The 14,086-nt window shown below is 40.9% G+C and overlaps 1 protein-coding gene across 1 annotated transcript in view; it reads right to left on the reverse strand.

Annotated features, from left to right (window-relative positions):
* Nucleotides 1-12,267: 12,267 nt before the first annotated feature.
* Nucleotides 12,268-14,086, reverse strand: part of LOC1274816 (uncharacterized) — a 31,541-nt gene continuing 29,722 nt past the window's right edge. Inside the window, exon 7 of the mRNA XM_061642772.1 lies at nt 12,268-13,670. Within this exon, the coding sequence (XP_061498756.1) occupies nt 13,090-13,670 (581 nt within the window). The 3' untranslated portion in view covers nt 12,268-13,089. The remainder of the gene's footprint in view (nt 13,671-14,086) is intronic.

A 14,086-nucleotide genomic window follows, 5' to 3' on the forward strand; every position in this document is an offset into this window, starting at 1 on the left:
ATGGTGGAGGCATACAATAATGAAAGAAAAATTGTGTTTTGTGGCATATTCAAAGGAATATTCAGTAAACTGCTTAACATGCCCATTTTGCCCCGCTTTCCCCTACACTCGATGATCGGATCCTGAGGGGATACGGGCACGATACAACTATCCCGAGTAACAAAGCAATAATGGAATATTTTAGTTTTTTTTATGAATAACTCAGTTTGTCGCGTCAGCTAGTTATAAATACAATTGATTTGAATTGAACAGGTATGTTTTGAAACCGGTTTCTTTTTTTCTACAATAGTGCTATTAAATGCACAAAAACAGACTTATTTCTCTAGAAGTCTAGACAACTACCGAAATCTAGTAGAATAGTCATATTAGAAAAATCGGTAGTTGTTTTTTTATTATCTTGAATTTGCTTCAATGAACAGTAAAATCGTTGTTTCTGGAAAGATACACAGATACAGCAGTAGGTTTTAGCCACAATTTGTGTAAAATATAAATATTAAATAATTATCTCTCTCTCTCTCTCTCTCTCTCTCTCTCTCTCTCTCTCTCTCTCTCTCTCTCTTGTTGACCTGCTCGCGATAGAGCACGTAGGTTTCACATGGCCCGGTCAACAACCACGACGCTCGATCCCTGGCTGCAACCTCCTATCCATGTAAATACCTGATCTCCGACATGTCTCGCTTCACCTGATTTAGCCATCGAGTTCGCTCCCCTGCTCCTTATGCCCCTGTTTCTCCTTCAGTACAGTCTCCTCCACGCTCCATGCACGAACACACCGCCAAAGATGGTCCGAAGGATGCGTCGCTCAAACACCTCCAGAGCGTTTGCATGCTCCGCTCGAATGGTCCAGGACTCGTGTCTGTAGCGAACCACCGGGCGAATCAATGTGCGATATATCTAGAATTTCGTGTGCTCTCGAAGTGAATCTCAGCAGTCGATGAATTCCATAGTATGCACGATTCCCCTGGACAATACGTCTCCGGATTTCGCTGCTGATGTCATTGTCCGAAGTAACAACCGTCCCAAGAAAGAAGAACTCCTTTACTATCTCGAGATTGTCGCCGTCAACTAATACACTGCTTCTCAGCTGGTCTGAGACTTTGGCAGGTACTTTGTCTTCGTCGCATTGATTCTCTATCCAATTCTTGCTGCTTGGCGTTTGAGTCAGGTGTACGCCTCACACACTTTCACTGTTGTCCTGCCGATGATGTCTATGTCATCCGCGAAGCCAAGAAATTGGAGAGACCGGTAGAGGATCGTGCCAAGGATGTCATTGTTTAGCAATCTGCATTACTAAAAATTCCAATACTCGTGATATTCAGGTCTCCTGATATTCCCTTGGATATCAATGTGTTAACTCGAAGGAGTTTCGGATTTCGGATAAAGTCTTGCGCGTTTCTTTCTGTTTTCAAAACTACCAATAATTACCAATCTTGTAACGACGATTTGCTAGAGAAGAAGAGGACGAAAAAGCCTTTTCGTCATCTATATATTAAATCTAAAACTGCTAGTGATGTCAGCGTAAACAAGTTCAAAAATGAACGGATTTGTTCCGCTCCGCTTCGAACTGCTCGACTCGAGCAGTTGCTCCAACACAATGATATAATAGATAATACATATTTTATACATAAACAATTGATTGTTAAAATAATTTCAAACAAGATACTAAACAGTGAGGTAGCTCCGTGGTACAGTTGGCAACGCGCACGCCCTAACAACATGCTCGTCGTGGGTTTAAACCTCGTATGTATCAAGCCCCCTGTAACAAGGACTAATTATCTGGCTGCGTATTACTAAACAAATCACGAAAGCTTTGTATACACCGGCATGGAAATAAATTGCATCAAAACACGAATTACCTAAAAGGCTTGAGCTATTCATGCTGTTGATCTCTTAGCTAAGTTGTAATCGTACATACCCAATCCAACGACAGGCTTTTCCTGATCTAGATCGGCTAAAATTGTTGCGTGAAAAAAAGAAGAATAACTAGAACTCATTTGACATTTTTCGATCGATTGTACAATAAAGTGTATTTTTAACAATATAAATTTTATTGAACTATCCGAATGATGCCAATTACAAATCAAACCCATACCTTCGGTAATCCAGACAAAGCAGTGCAAGTGTTCGTCGTCAACAAAACACGAACCGTGCGAATCGAATTGTGGTGGAAAATTGTATCAGTAATTGAAATTAGTTCCATCGATTAGCGCCATATCGATGTCACTGAACAACCGGGGCCCGCCCGAGCTAAAACCATCCATTTAACACTTGTTCGCTCCAGAAACAAGCGTCCGCAGTAGGGTGAGGGTGCAAGCCAACACGATCACGTAGCGACCCCCCAAGTGACGAGTGTAGAGGTTGAAACCATCCAAGAATGGCATTTTTAAATGGTCCATCACCGTCACGGTATTTACAGCGCGTAAACCTGAATGTGTCCCGTGTGTCGTGAACGTTTTCCCCCACAAAACAGGACAAGAAGAAGGACCGGAAAGAACACTTCGACCCATCGCCCCGTCCCCTTTCTGTGCCCCGGAGAAAATGGAAATGGTCCATCATCTGCCGTGGCGTAATCGTTCCGAATGGTTATTTGAGTAGCATAAAATTTACCGTGCCCAATTCGTGTAAGGAGTGTATTTTTTCGCGCCTCACTTTGATGGTTGACGTATGGCTTTGCGAGAGGCGGACGGTTTGGGATTTTATGCGAGCGGTTTACGCTTTGGGGAAGGCTGTACAGCGGTCTCTTTGCTCGGTGCACGTGTGCGAAGGGTTCGAAGAAGTTTGGTCCAAATAGCACAGCCTACTGCTGGCCGGACAGCTTCGCGTCAGGATCAGATCAGAGTGTTACGCTTTTATGGTGCTTTATGTGCTAGGGGTACAAATTTCTCCGTAATGTTATGCAGCATTAGTCTAGTTGACCCGTTTACGACGACATCATTTGGGCAGCGCGCGAGTTCTTTATGGGGGGGGGCGCTGGTGTACCGATCAAACGAGACACCCTTTGGCTTCTTCTACCTGTACTGTCCACTGTACTGCCGTACGTTGAACGTAGCCCACACTGCCATTGCTCTGCTCTGAATAAACGAGGTGTTTGCTTTTTAGTGTCGGTCTTAAAATGCTGAACCACGCGCACCCGGGCGCCTCCATCCTCTCCATCTCCATGCCCTCAATTGGGCTGCGTTGCAAAAAGTCACATAAGTTTGGAAATTTTATTGGACACGTCGCGTTCTATGTCAATAAATTTGCTTACTTCACCGGTTGGGGTGTGTGGCACCGTTCGTCTAGGTCCTCCGGATGGAGATCTGTAGCAAAGCGAAACGAACGAGACAGATGAAACCAGAAAAAAAGGTAAGAATCATTCCGTTTACCACCACTGGGGTGGCGGACGGGAACGGGATGATACGCAAAATTCCAAATTTGTCACGGCTCGGAACAGGTGACGCGCTTCGATTGCGCTAGAGGACCACAGGACCTTCTGACGGTGCTCAAACGAAGAAAGCGCTTTTCGAACGAAAGTGTGTGTGCCCGCGCGCGCCAGAGAGGGAAAGAGCAAGCGAGCACTGGTGGTGAGGTTTGGTTTTGGGTGTGTTGTTTCCGCTATTCTCTCCCCTGCTGGCAAATCCAGGAACCCTATGGTAACATAGGAGGGGTGTATGCTTTTTTTTTTGTTTAGCCAATTCGCTTCCATATCCTTGCGTAACCCCTGGTAACGGATGGTGTCACTTGTCGGAGGGTTTGACATCGGGGCAAGCGTTGCGAATGGCGATGCTGATTCGGCGATGCTGTGTGTGTGTGCGTCCAGGTTTGAGGCAGACCGACGTTGGTAGAAAGAAAGCACGGCACGGCTAGGTTGAACGGAGGGAAATTTTACGATTTTTCGGTGGTAACACGTGCAGACAATTGGAACCGAGCTGGGCGCACCCTTCCACGACGGCCGATGGTGGTGCATAATTTTTGATGTGCTGCAGTTTCGTCCTGACACAATTATGCCATCACGATTGGGTTGTTTGTGCGTAGCGCGAGCTGTTTGTGTGTGGTATCAGCTTTGTGTTAAAGTTGTGTTTTCCTTAGGTTTTGCGTCGGTACCGGTAATAGGCTGTTGCGCATTGTCATAGGACCGATCGGAACCGGTCTGGCAAAAGCGATATTGAAAAGTGGGAAAAGATTCCGGGGCAAAAGGCTTTAATGTAGGTCGTTTGTATGCAGCTCTCGTAGTTATGGTTGTATTATGATGGTTTTGCTATATTTTCGACGTATGTAAGTTTGGCAGTGTGTAATCAAGATATTTGTGATGTAAAAAAAGGAGTGCCGGAATGGAGGTCGTTTTACCCGTTTACCCCTTAAACTAAACACAAAAACAAACATTTAGCAGGTTCTTATAGCTCTGCAGCAATTTGTATGTTTAAGAATTGTAGCAAACTAATTGAAATATTGACGGTTAAATATAGTTGTTAAGCATGCGAATATAAATATCTTCCTTAGCTAATTTGCTTATCCTAATCCAAATAATAATTGTTTTATCCTTCTAAATTCTTCCACGTCACAATAAGAATATTCTGGAAACCCGAACAATTCAGTCCGAGCGGATATTCGGGTAAACGGGCAAGGGTAACATTTAGTATAATAGTAGGCATTGCTTTCAAAAAATAGATATTCAAACGCAAAAGTTCATGGAGTTAACACCTTTAATACAAAGCCCCTGAATTTCCTAGCTAAACACTCCCTTCCGACTGCATAGGCTTCCCAACCTTTGGATCAGTAGCAACTAGCAGGAAGGACTGGTTAGTAGGCAAAGTGTCAAAGGCTGTATCGAAAAGCCCGCTATTTGTTTCTCTTCCGCTACAACCCTGCGTCTATTGCTAAGGGCCAATTCTTCGCGTGGCTTGCCGGAGAAGCTCGGTTCGTAACAATAATTTAATTTTTAATTTTTTACTGCCTGATAATTTATTGTATTCAACTGATTGTTCCATCATTAGCCTCTTGTACGAGCATTAACGAGGCGTAAATCAGATGTGTTTTTTTATATCATACCAAAGAAATCATATCACATTATTTAAAGTTGTCCAAGAATGCAGCATCCACATTATACTAACAAATTATGAATTTACAGTCACTTTACTCATATAAACACCGTTCTGTCGTTTGTCATAACTTTTTAAAAACATTTCGGCGAATGTTTAATTGAAATCATTGAATCTGCGAACAATTTCCACAAGTGATTCCAAAAAAAAAATAGAACACTTCAGCCAACATCCGGCAGTTTTTGCAGCTTTGCGTTCGTATTTTATTGCCAACCATTTCGGTTGGTGCTGTGTTGTCTGCCTTCGGGCTACAAATCAGTTGACATCAAACGACGGGACGTCCGAAAACACGTGACCTTTTAATAAGGCCAAGCCAAAGTGGGACCCAGCGCTACGACGAACCGTTGGTGCAAGGCGACAACCCTCCGTACAAGGCGACGGTGGGATAATGCTGGAAATTGTGTACCCATCGGACAATCCAATCGACCGCCCCTGTCCCCTGTCCCAAAAGCCTCCGCCACCGAGCAGACACAGCAAGGCTGATACAAACAATAAATTCATCACTGCGCCACAAAACTAGTCCGGGATTTTATATTTATTTACCTTTGGTGGCTTTGGTGCGCTGCGTTGATCTTTTATTTTTACGACCCCGGCCATGTCAGCCGATGGCGATGAGCTGGTGTGTCTGTCACTTGTCGAAGCTGGTAAACAAACAAGGGCTGACCAACGCCCCGAAGCCAACTGCGATGGTAGAAAGGGCGCATCAAAAAAAGGCATCCCACGCCGTTCCTGAGCGGTGGGCGAAGTGACTATCGTAAGTAAATATCGAATTGTTCAATTGTCATTGATGCATCGTGGTTCGTGGTGCGATCTTTCATCCGAAATTCGAAACGGGGCTACAGTGTCTCCTGTGGACATCGGTCCGTGTAATAATAAGCAGGGCGAGTGTGTGAATCGGACGAAATGAGTCAGCGCTTGGCTAGGGGGGTAAGGTAAAATAAACATTTGACACAAGGAAGAGTTGCAGGGTAAATACAAATCACGGTAAGTGTGCGAATTTCGCAGCGCGTGGGACCCAGACACTCAAGGCATTTCTCATAACAATATCATACAAATGAAGAGCATCAAACGGTTGGCAGTTCACGATGTATTTTAATGTGAAACAACATAACGTTCTTTTACTTCTTTATCAGACCCCAATTGATCTGCAAAAGCGTGTTTTTAATGTATCTACATTTGTGCCCACATTAACTGTGGAGATCTGAAGAACCTTATTTTAAACTATGAAATCCTAATCCTATTATTCTAGCTTTGTCGTGTTGTGTATCATTATAAGGTATTTACCAATTCATAATTGCATTTATGCACTTCGAGATCGCATGACACAATGTGGAAAAACACAATCTGTATGTAAATTTTTAGTTTATTCTCTACTTATCCGGGTATCTTTCATAAAGATTCATGCACATGAATTTTCATTGTTGCATTAATCGCATTCCGAATCAAATCTGCAAAGAAGCATGTATCTCTAAAGATTCATAAATCTCCAAACATACAAGAATCTCAATATTTGACTAAGACTTTCAAGATTCATTAAACTCTAAGTAGTCATTAACCGCTTTTTTTAATATTAAGAAATTCATAATCACGAATCAGGGTGGAAATTAATAGATTATTCGTATCTTAAAATCATATCTACCTTCGAATTTAATCTAAGTTTGCGCGACAAAATTGTTGGAGTAAAGCTTTTGCATCATGTTGGTGCAGAACATTTTGATGAGACACGCAGCTGGGGAATGTTGAACAAGTTCGCGGACTAGTGTTTCGCTTCGAAATTCTACTAAAATTCACCTGAAATGATCGCATTGAGTTTAGGCATCATTGTTAGCCGCTGCGAAGCCAATCGATGCGAGTTCTGCTTCCTGATATATTTCTTCATGATTTCCAAGTACTATATTACTGTTTGCCGGTCTCGTGGTATAGTCGTCAACTCGAACGACTTAACAACATGCCCGTCATGGGCTCAAGCCCCTGTTATGGTAGTGGAGGAGCAGAGTTAAACCAAGCTGCTGAGTTCCGCTGCACTGAGTTATCACTTGTAATTGCAGTGTCCCGATTCGTCTGGATTTTTGTTTCTGCTATTTTCACTACACGGAATTAAAACTAATTATGTACACTTTTTCGTGTGTAGACTGGTAGGATCGCCATGTTATGATGGTAGTGGAGAAGCAGAGTTAAACCGATCGGTTTGATAGTTCGATCAAGAAGAAATTCATTTATTCATGGATACAGGGTTGTGACTTAACCCGACCTAACTTTACGTAGCTTAACGAACTAATCTAATTTAACGAAACTAAACCTAACCCGTTACGTTGCACAGTGGATGCGTCGCACACCTTCACACCCCGAATGGACCGCGGCTCCATATGGTAGGACTGACTATCCTGCTATAGATAACCAATAAGTCACTGAAAGCCAAGCTCACTAGTGGTTCAGGCAGGCCTCGGCCGACTACGGTTGTTGTGCCAAAGAAGAAGATTTCACTTTTTGGACAGTTGCATCGATCTCTCTGCCAAGCGAACGCATCGATGTATCGACTTTTCCTTCGGTATTCATTTTCAGCATTATTTGGAGCTTTTTGTCACTCAGATTCGTCGGTCATTCCCGGACTTTCTTCCGATGCTCTAATTGTTGTCTAATAGTGCCAAGATGTTGTAAACACCGGAATAGGCTGATACGACGTCCACAAACGGCCGCATGGAGTCCGTTTTAGACGCTACGTGGTGTCTTGGACATTACTTTTACCGACCCATGCCTATTGCGGTCATAATTAAATTTTTGCTGTAAAATATTCAGCTAGACGAATAGTTTTTGCACCCACTGTTCACTCACTGTGATCTTCAGAGGAGAGATCCTCGAATGAGAATCTTTAGAGATTTAAGTTTCTTTGAATATTGATGAATTTAGGATGTTGAAGGATTCAGATATGTAGATTCACTTAATCCCTTAAAATTAATCCCGGTTCACACATCTGAATCACTCAGGCTTATTCTATTTTGAGTTTGATTCGATTCGAATCATGGCAATGAATTCCAAAAATAACTTTTACACAAAAATATCTTGCATACTATATGTTAAATTAAAGCCTTTTTATCTAAAAAGAAACTGACGATACAATATATAATACATCTTTTCACCTTTTCCTCCAGCTTGGTTCCTTTAAACTTTGAGGTAATTTGAGGTCTATTTCATGTAAATCTACTCAAATGCATTTTTAATCGAGTGAGATACACCGTCACACATATTGCAACACGTTTGCCTTTAATCTCTTTCAATCCTCGGCTCTCCTTCTCTACTCAAACACAAATGGCTATTTAAACACGCAAATTACACTGCATCAACTGTGCTGTAAATGAAGTGCACGAATTCATTTTCCCCCAAATGACACTGGTCACAGTAATGATTATTATCGTTTGCGAAACTCGCTGCAAAGGTCCGGCTTAAAAAAGCAAAATATAAAATAAAGATAAAACACCAGGGCACCTAAGCCTAAGCCACCGCCATCGGGTCGGTCCGGCACCATAAAACGCACTCACATCCATTACCGTTTTTATCACTTTCACCCAGCCAAGTAAGTATAAAGCAGAAAGTCTTCCTAATGTGATAACGATACGAGCCCCCGGTGAGGGGTGAAATGGTTCGTGCAGATCACATCGCAAACGGTGGTCTATGTGTAACATCTTGACTTTGGTTTGGTCTATTCATTTTTCCCGGGGGTTTTTTTTAAGATAGAGAGAGAGAGAGAGAGAGAGAGAGAGAGAAAGGGAGAGGAAAAGAAACCATAACCATTATGGTTCAACGTGGCGCTTGAGGCAACGCAAGTGTCCGTGAATGCTGCATCTTGAAATTTGTGTGGCACTGATGACCCAGCCCGTCCATCAAGGAACGGCCACTGGTCAACCGAAACGGAGGGGGGAAGTAGCGACGGTTCCAAGCTTTATCGTTATCGCTTCGTTTATTTTTATTGAACCATTTCGATCGCTTGGTTGATAAATCGGATCCCTTTGCCTTTTTAGTTGGGATTTTGGGTGGGGCCGGCGGCCCTTTCCGAAACCCCTCATGCCGGCTGGAAATTTTCCGACAAATCGGATATGTTTCGAGAAAATGGTGGCCCTAGTTGGGTGATATTTTTATGATCTACCATCGTTTATCCTCATTCGGTTCCGTACGGTCAGTGTGTGGTGTGGTCAATGGCTGAAGAAGGGATCATAAGAAACAGCTTGGGGGAAATTTCCCCCCCCCCCCCCGCGCAGAGGACTCCGAAGCAACTAAATGTGAAGAAGTCAGGAATTTTTCTTACGTTAGTTTCAACTGTGCACACAGAGCATAGAATGGGTCGTCGTCGAATTTGTCGAAGACCCTTTTGGTAGATGTTGGATATAAAAATTAGTGCGTCCCGATACTATACAACCCCTTTCTGCAATGCATGGAGAAAAAAGGGACACATTCCTGATGTTGCACCACATTGTTGTTGTCCGGGGGAAAAAGGGGGAGGATATGGGAAGGAAGCTCTAAGCAGCCGTAACAAATCGTCTAGTAAATGGTGATTCTTTTGCGTTTTTTTATGACGTGTGCAAGAGGGTGCCAGAGAGAGAGGTAGAGGTAGAGCGATGTTAAAGTGGGGAAGATTCGGAATCTGCACGAGCAGAAGCAACCTGGAGTACAGTTCGAACGGGAATGGAATCCTTGGAATGTGCATCGTTTGCTTATTCATGCCACCATGGTCGAACAATCCACTATTCACTAACGACAGCGTAAGGGGTTCTACATGTGCGGTAAGGACGATCTTTCTCTTCGTCTCTTTCTCTCTGTCTTTCTCTTTCTTTTACGGTCTTTTTTGGCTTTGTAACTGCTTGCTAAGATCTTTTGCTGGCTAGTGAACCCTTCCATTCGTGTTCGCAAGAAACTTTGCACGAAAAATGGAATAGTCATACCTTTTTCCTTTATTTCTCCGGTGCCCCGGGGGTTTCTTCGTGTTCGGATACGGTGGAAGCGCCCTTGTTTGCATCGATAATTAATGACATTCCGCGGATGTTTCACCGTTGACCGAGCGTGTAAGCGTTGGTGGCTAGGGGAATGATAAATCCCGTGCTATAGAAACATTTCGACGAATACATTAGGAAGCATCCATATCCGAGCCATAGATCGAAGTATTTACCCAATGGATCGTTTCCAAATGTGGATGGCTTTCGCTGGCTTGTTCATCAATCAATTAGTAGAATTTGTTTGCTAAAGCGACCAATCAACCATCGACCCGCCGTTGCACGAAACAATAGTAAAAACATGTTAAATTGGCCTATGTATTGTGAAAGTTCATAATGGAAACAACCTGATGAAACATTAAATAATTATCAATTAATAGGGGCAAAATGTCAAAATTATAATTAAAACTATTAACTCATTCTCCAACATAACAAATTGGTGGGACTTAAAAGAGGATTATTAACTGATTGATTTCATGTTATTAACAATTGTTTTTGGAAACTTCTTCAAGACTTGGTCTAAAGTTTTTATTTAAAATATGAAGTTTCTGTTTAACCATCTTAGTGATACACTTTTAGCCAAACCAATTTTTTTTTTCTTAGAACAATCACCATTTCATAATTAAACGAGAGTTTCAAAACCCGACTAAAAACTTATTTAACTCCATAAAATTGCTGTTCATCAATTAATTTTTCGGTTCAAAAAGCTTTCAATATTATTTTGTTCATTGAGTATTACCAAAACGAATTATTTTACAGCATTTGTATAAAGGGATATATATAGTCGTTGCCGCAAAATTTGCTCTAAGGGAGCGGTCGGCAAACTTTTCAGGTAAGGGTCCAGATTTATGAAACTTATTTTTAATGATTTTTGTAATTTTTATTTTTTAGGAATTTTATTTTCTTAGTAAATTTAATTTTTTTAGATTTTTAAAACATTTTTTATTTTCTAATAATCAATTTAAGAATATATTTAAAAAAAAAATAGAAACAAAGTCAATGATATGAAGCAATACGATTGTTGATATTGTTATTTTTCTGTAATTATATAATCCAAGTATGGTATTCAATTGATAATTTATTATAAAAAAGTATTATAAAGATTCATCAGTTAAAAATCGACGATAGAGTTCTTCAAGTATGATCAGTCAAAAACAACAAACAAAGAGTAATATATTTATATTCAATGTATATTTAGTAGCCTTCAAAATGCTTTACGAACAAATAATTACATGTCAGACAAACTGATTAGCTGATTCCTTATAAAAAGAACTTTGAATTTGATCGTTGTCCTTGTATAAAAAGCAACTGTAAGAAATAATGTAAGTGTTACACACACAGGAAATTTAACCTCGAGTTCGATCATAATGATAAGCCCATCAATATTACGATACTCAAAGTTAAAAGAGTACGACGGTATTAAATGATGTCCGCCGCTGCCTTAAGGTCGCTTTAGACCTTGCGTGTGAACGTGATAATTTAATTTGTTGCTATATTTCATTCAATATTAATCGGAACATTGCTCATGGTACACCAAAACAATGGAAATTCAATTTCCCATCTATTGAGACTATAAAACATGCTAAAATAGTGAATTAAATGCATTTAATTAATTAATTCAATATGTTTTAGTCTCAATTGTTGGAGAATTTCATATACTGTCTTTAACTTTCTTTGTGATGTACTGCAAGCCATATTCTAATGAATATTTCATAAAATCTGGCAGAAAACCGCAAAATTTTACGTTCAATTTCAGTGGAACTGTAATCCGGGCATTAGGGACAAAAATTATTAAAATTTAGCGGCAACGACTGTAAATATTCAAACTTGTTAGTAAAACAAATATCTAATTTACTTTTGAGTGTGTACATGTTACAGGATAATTGTTTCATTTTAAATTTCGTAATTTTTTAAATACGGATTGTATATCTATGCTTAAAACAATTAATTCCAACGTGTTGTTGTAGCATATTGTTCCATACTTAAGTCATTGTTTTATTAGAAGTTTAAAATTAAATCAAAATATTTAAAGAAATAAAATATGTGTATAAAGCAATAAAAGTCAGGAATAAGACTAGTAAAATCAAGCTCTACAATTGTCGTTCTTTCTAGCTTCCAAATGTATTGCATACTTACCACAAATTGTAGAATGAAAACTTTTAAAATGTTTCAAGAAAAAAGTTAAGAAAAAAAAACACAATTAAAAGTCTGATAGTTTGAATAGTTACCACATGATTGTTATTTTCTTATTACACATCAATCGTACTGAACGTAGAACGGAACTCTTTTTTGCAGATTGCAGTTTTCTTTAAATTTTGCTACATTCACTTTACTGTATGAGCGTGTAATTTGATGAAGCTCAGTACAAAAGCTACCACCACTAGCATCATCGAACGGTGCACGGTGCACGAAAGAGTTGATAGTTTATCGGTTTTTTCACTCGTCTCACTCAAACCTCAAACTGTTTTGTTGCAATGAAAGGTTGCCATCATTCACCAATGTCACCTCTCAATGACCGATGTTATTCAACCGCATGATAATTGACAGTATATGCTTGATTCACTACGATGTGTCAATGTCGAAATCAATGTCCTTTGGGCTTGCTTGCTTGTGGTCACCTTTACCAACCCTTTACGCACCAGTGGATGGTTCAGCAAATTGACGGATGACAATTTGATACTGTTGTGCACTTGACGCGGAGAGCTGTTTATACGATTAGGTAAAGCACTGTACTGCTGGTGTTTATTTATTTACAGTGGATACTGCGCTGTTTGCTTAAAGCACGGGGGTGAATAAAAAAGGTAGTTTTTATGCAAAGCAAAATGGTTATTACGGCTGGATAGATTATAACGATAAAAAAGCAACAATGCGCTTTCCAAGTTATGTGTAACTAAACTTTCACTTATTTAAATGAAAGAAATTTCCGCTTTGAGTCCACCTTGCACATTATCATTTGTCTGATTGCATTTTTGCTCTTTTGCTGCAACATTTACTGCCTCCACTGTATACTGCACTGCAGCTCATCCTTCTTACATGACGCTCTCTTGCTGCTGCTGCTGCTGTTGTTGCTGTTGCTGATGTTGCTGCTGTTGTTGTAGCTGTTGGTGCTGATGCTGATCTAACAAAGGATTGCACATTCCGACCATGTGCTGTCCCATCCCTCCCATGTTGGGGCCACTGTTTGACGGTGCGGGGAAATGATGCGGTGGCATTGCCGATTGCTGCAATCCCGGGTGTTGCAGATGCAACTGATTCGCCTGCTGCTGTGGGCAGGCCGAACCATTGGGCGTTGGACGATGTTGATTACCACCGGGCGGCGTACCAGGATGTCCGGTCGGGGTTGATGGGCAGGAGATGGGATTTTCCTGGTTGCAAAAGTACGAATTCTGCATCGAGTAAAGCCGATCGATGGGATTCACCATGGGACCGACGGAATCGTGGGGCGTTGGGCACCCAGCACCCGGACCCCTATTTTCGGTTCCCCCATTCAGTGAGGAGGCTAGCTGTTGCAGCGAAACACCGTAGTCTAGCGGGGGTCCATTCGCGGTCAGCATTGGTGTCGTGTCGAGTGTCATGTTTTCCGTCTTTATACCTGCATTTCCATGGTGTTCTGTTCTCGTAGCGCAATAGATAAGCAAAATCAAAGGGTTGGAAATGTGGTTAAATTTGATAAAAAGTTGTAATTTTCGATGAGGGTAGTGGTTCTATTAAATTGGTGAAACTTTAAGTGTTGAAATAGATTTTTGATCTAATATGTTATATTTGATTTACATCTATTTTATATATGACTAGAATTATCTGTAAAAAGCGATTGCAATAAAACCTCCCATGTATTGAGAATAATATCGAAGGAATTGAATGATAGTGATGGAAATAGAACCAGTGACAGCTTTTGAAAACGGAGGTGAATAATACTGGTTATATACTACAGGTGATTCCTAAGCCCTAATTTTGGTAGCCTTTTTCTACTTATATTTGACGTAACGACCTACGCGGACATGCCGGCCTATACAGGCTTTCGAGACT

Source organism: Anopheles gambiae, chromosome 2 (assembly GCF_943734735.2).
Source record: "Anopheles gambiae chromosome 2, idAnoGambNW_F1_1, whole genome shotgun sequence".
In the NCBI taxonomy this organism is placed as follows: Eukaryota; Metazoa; Arthropoda; class Insecta; order Diptera; family Culicidae; genus Anopheles; species Anopheles gambiae.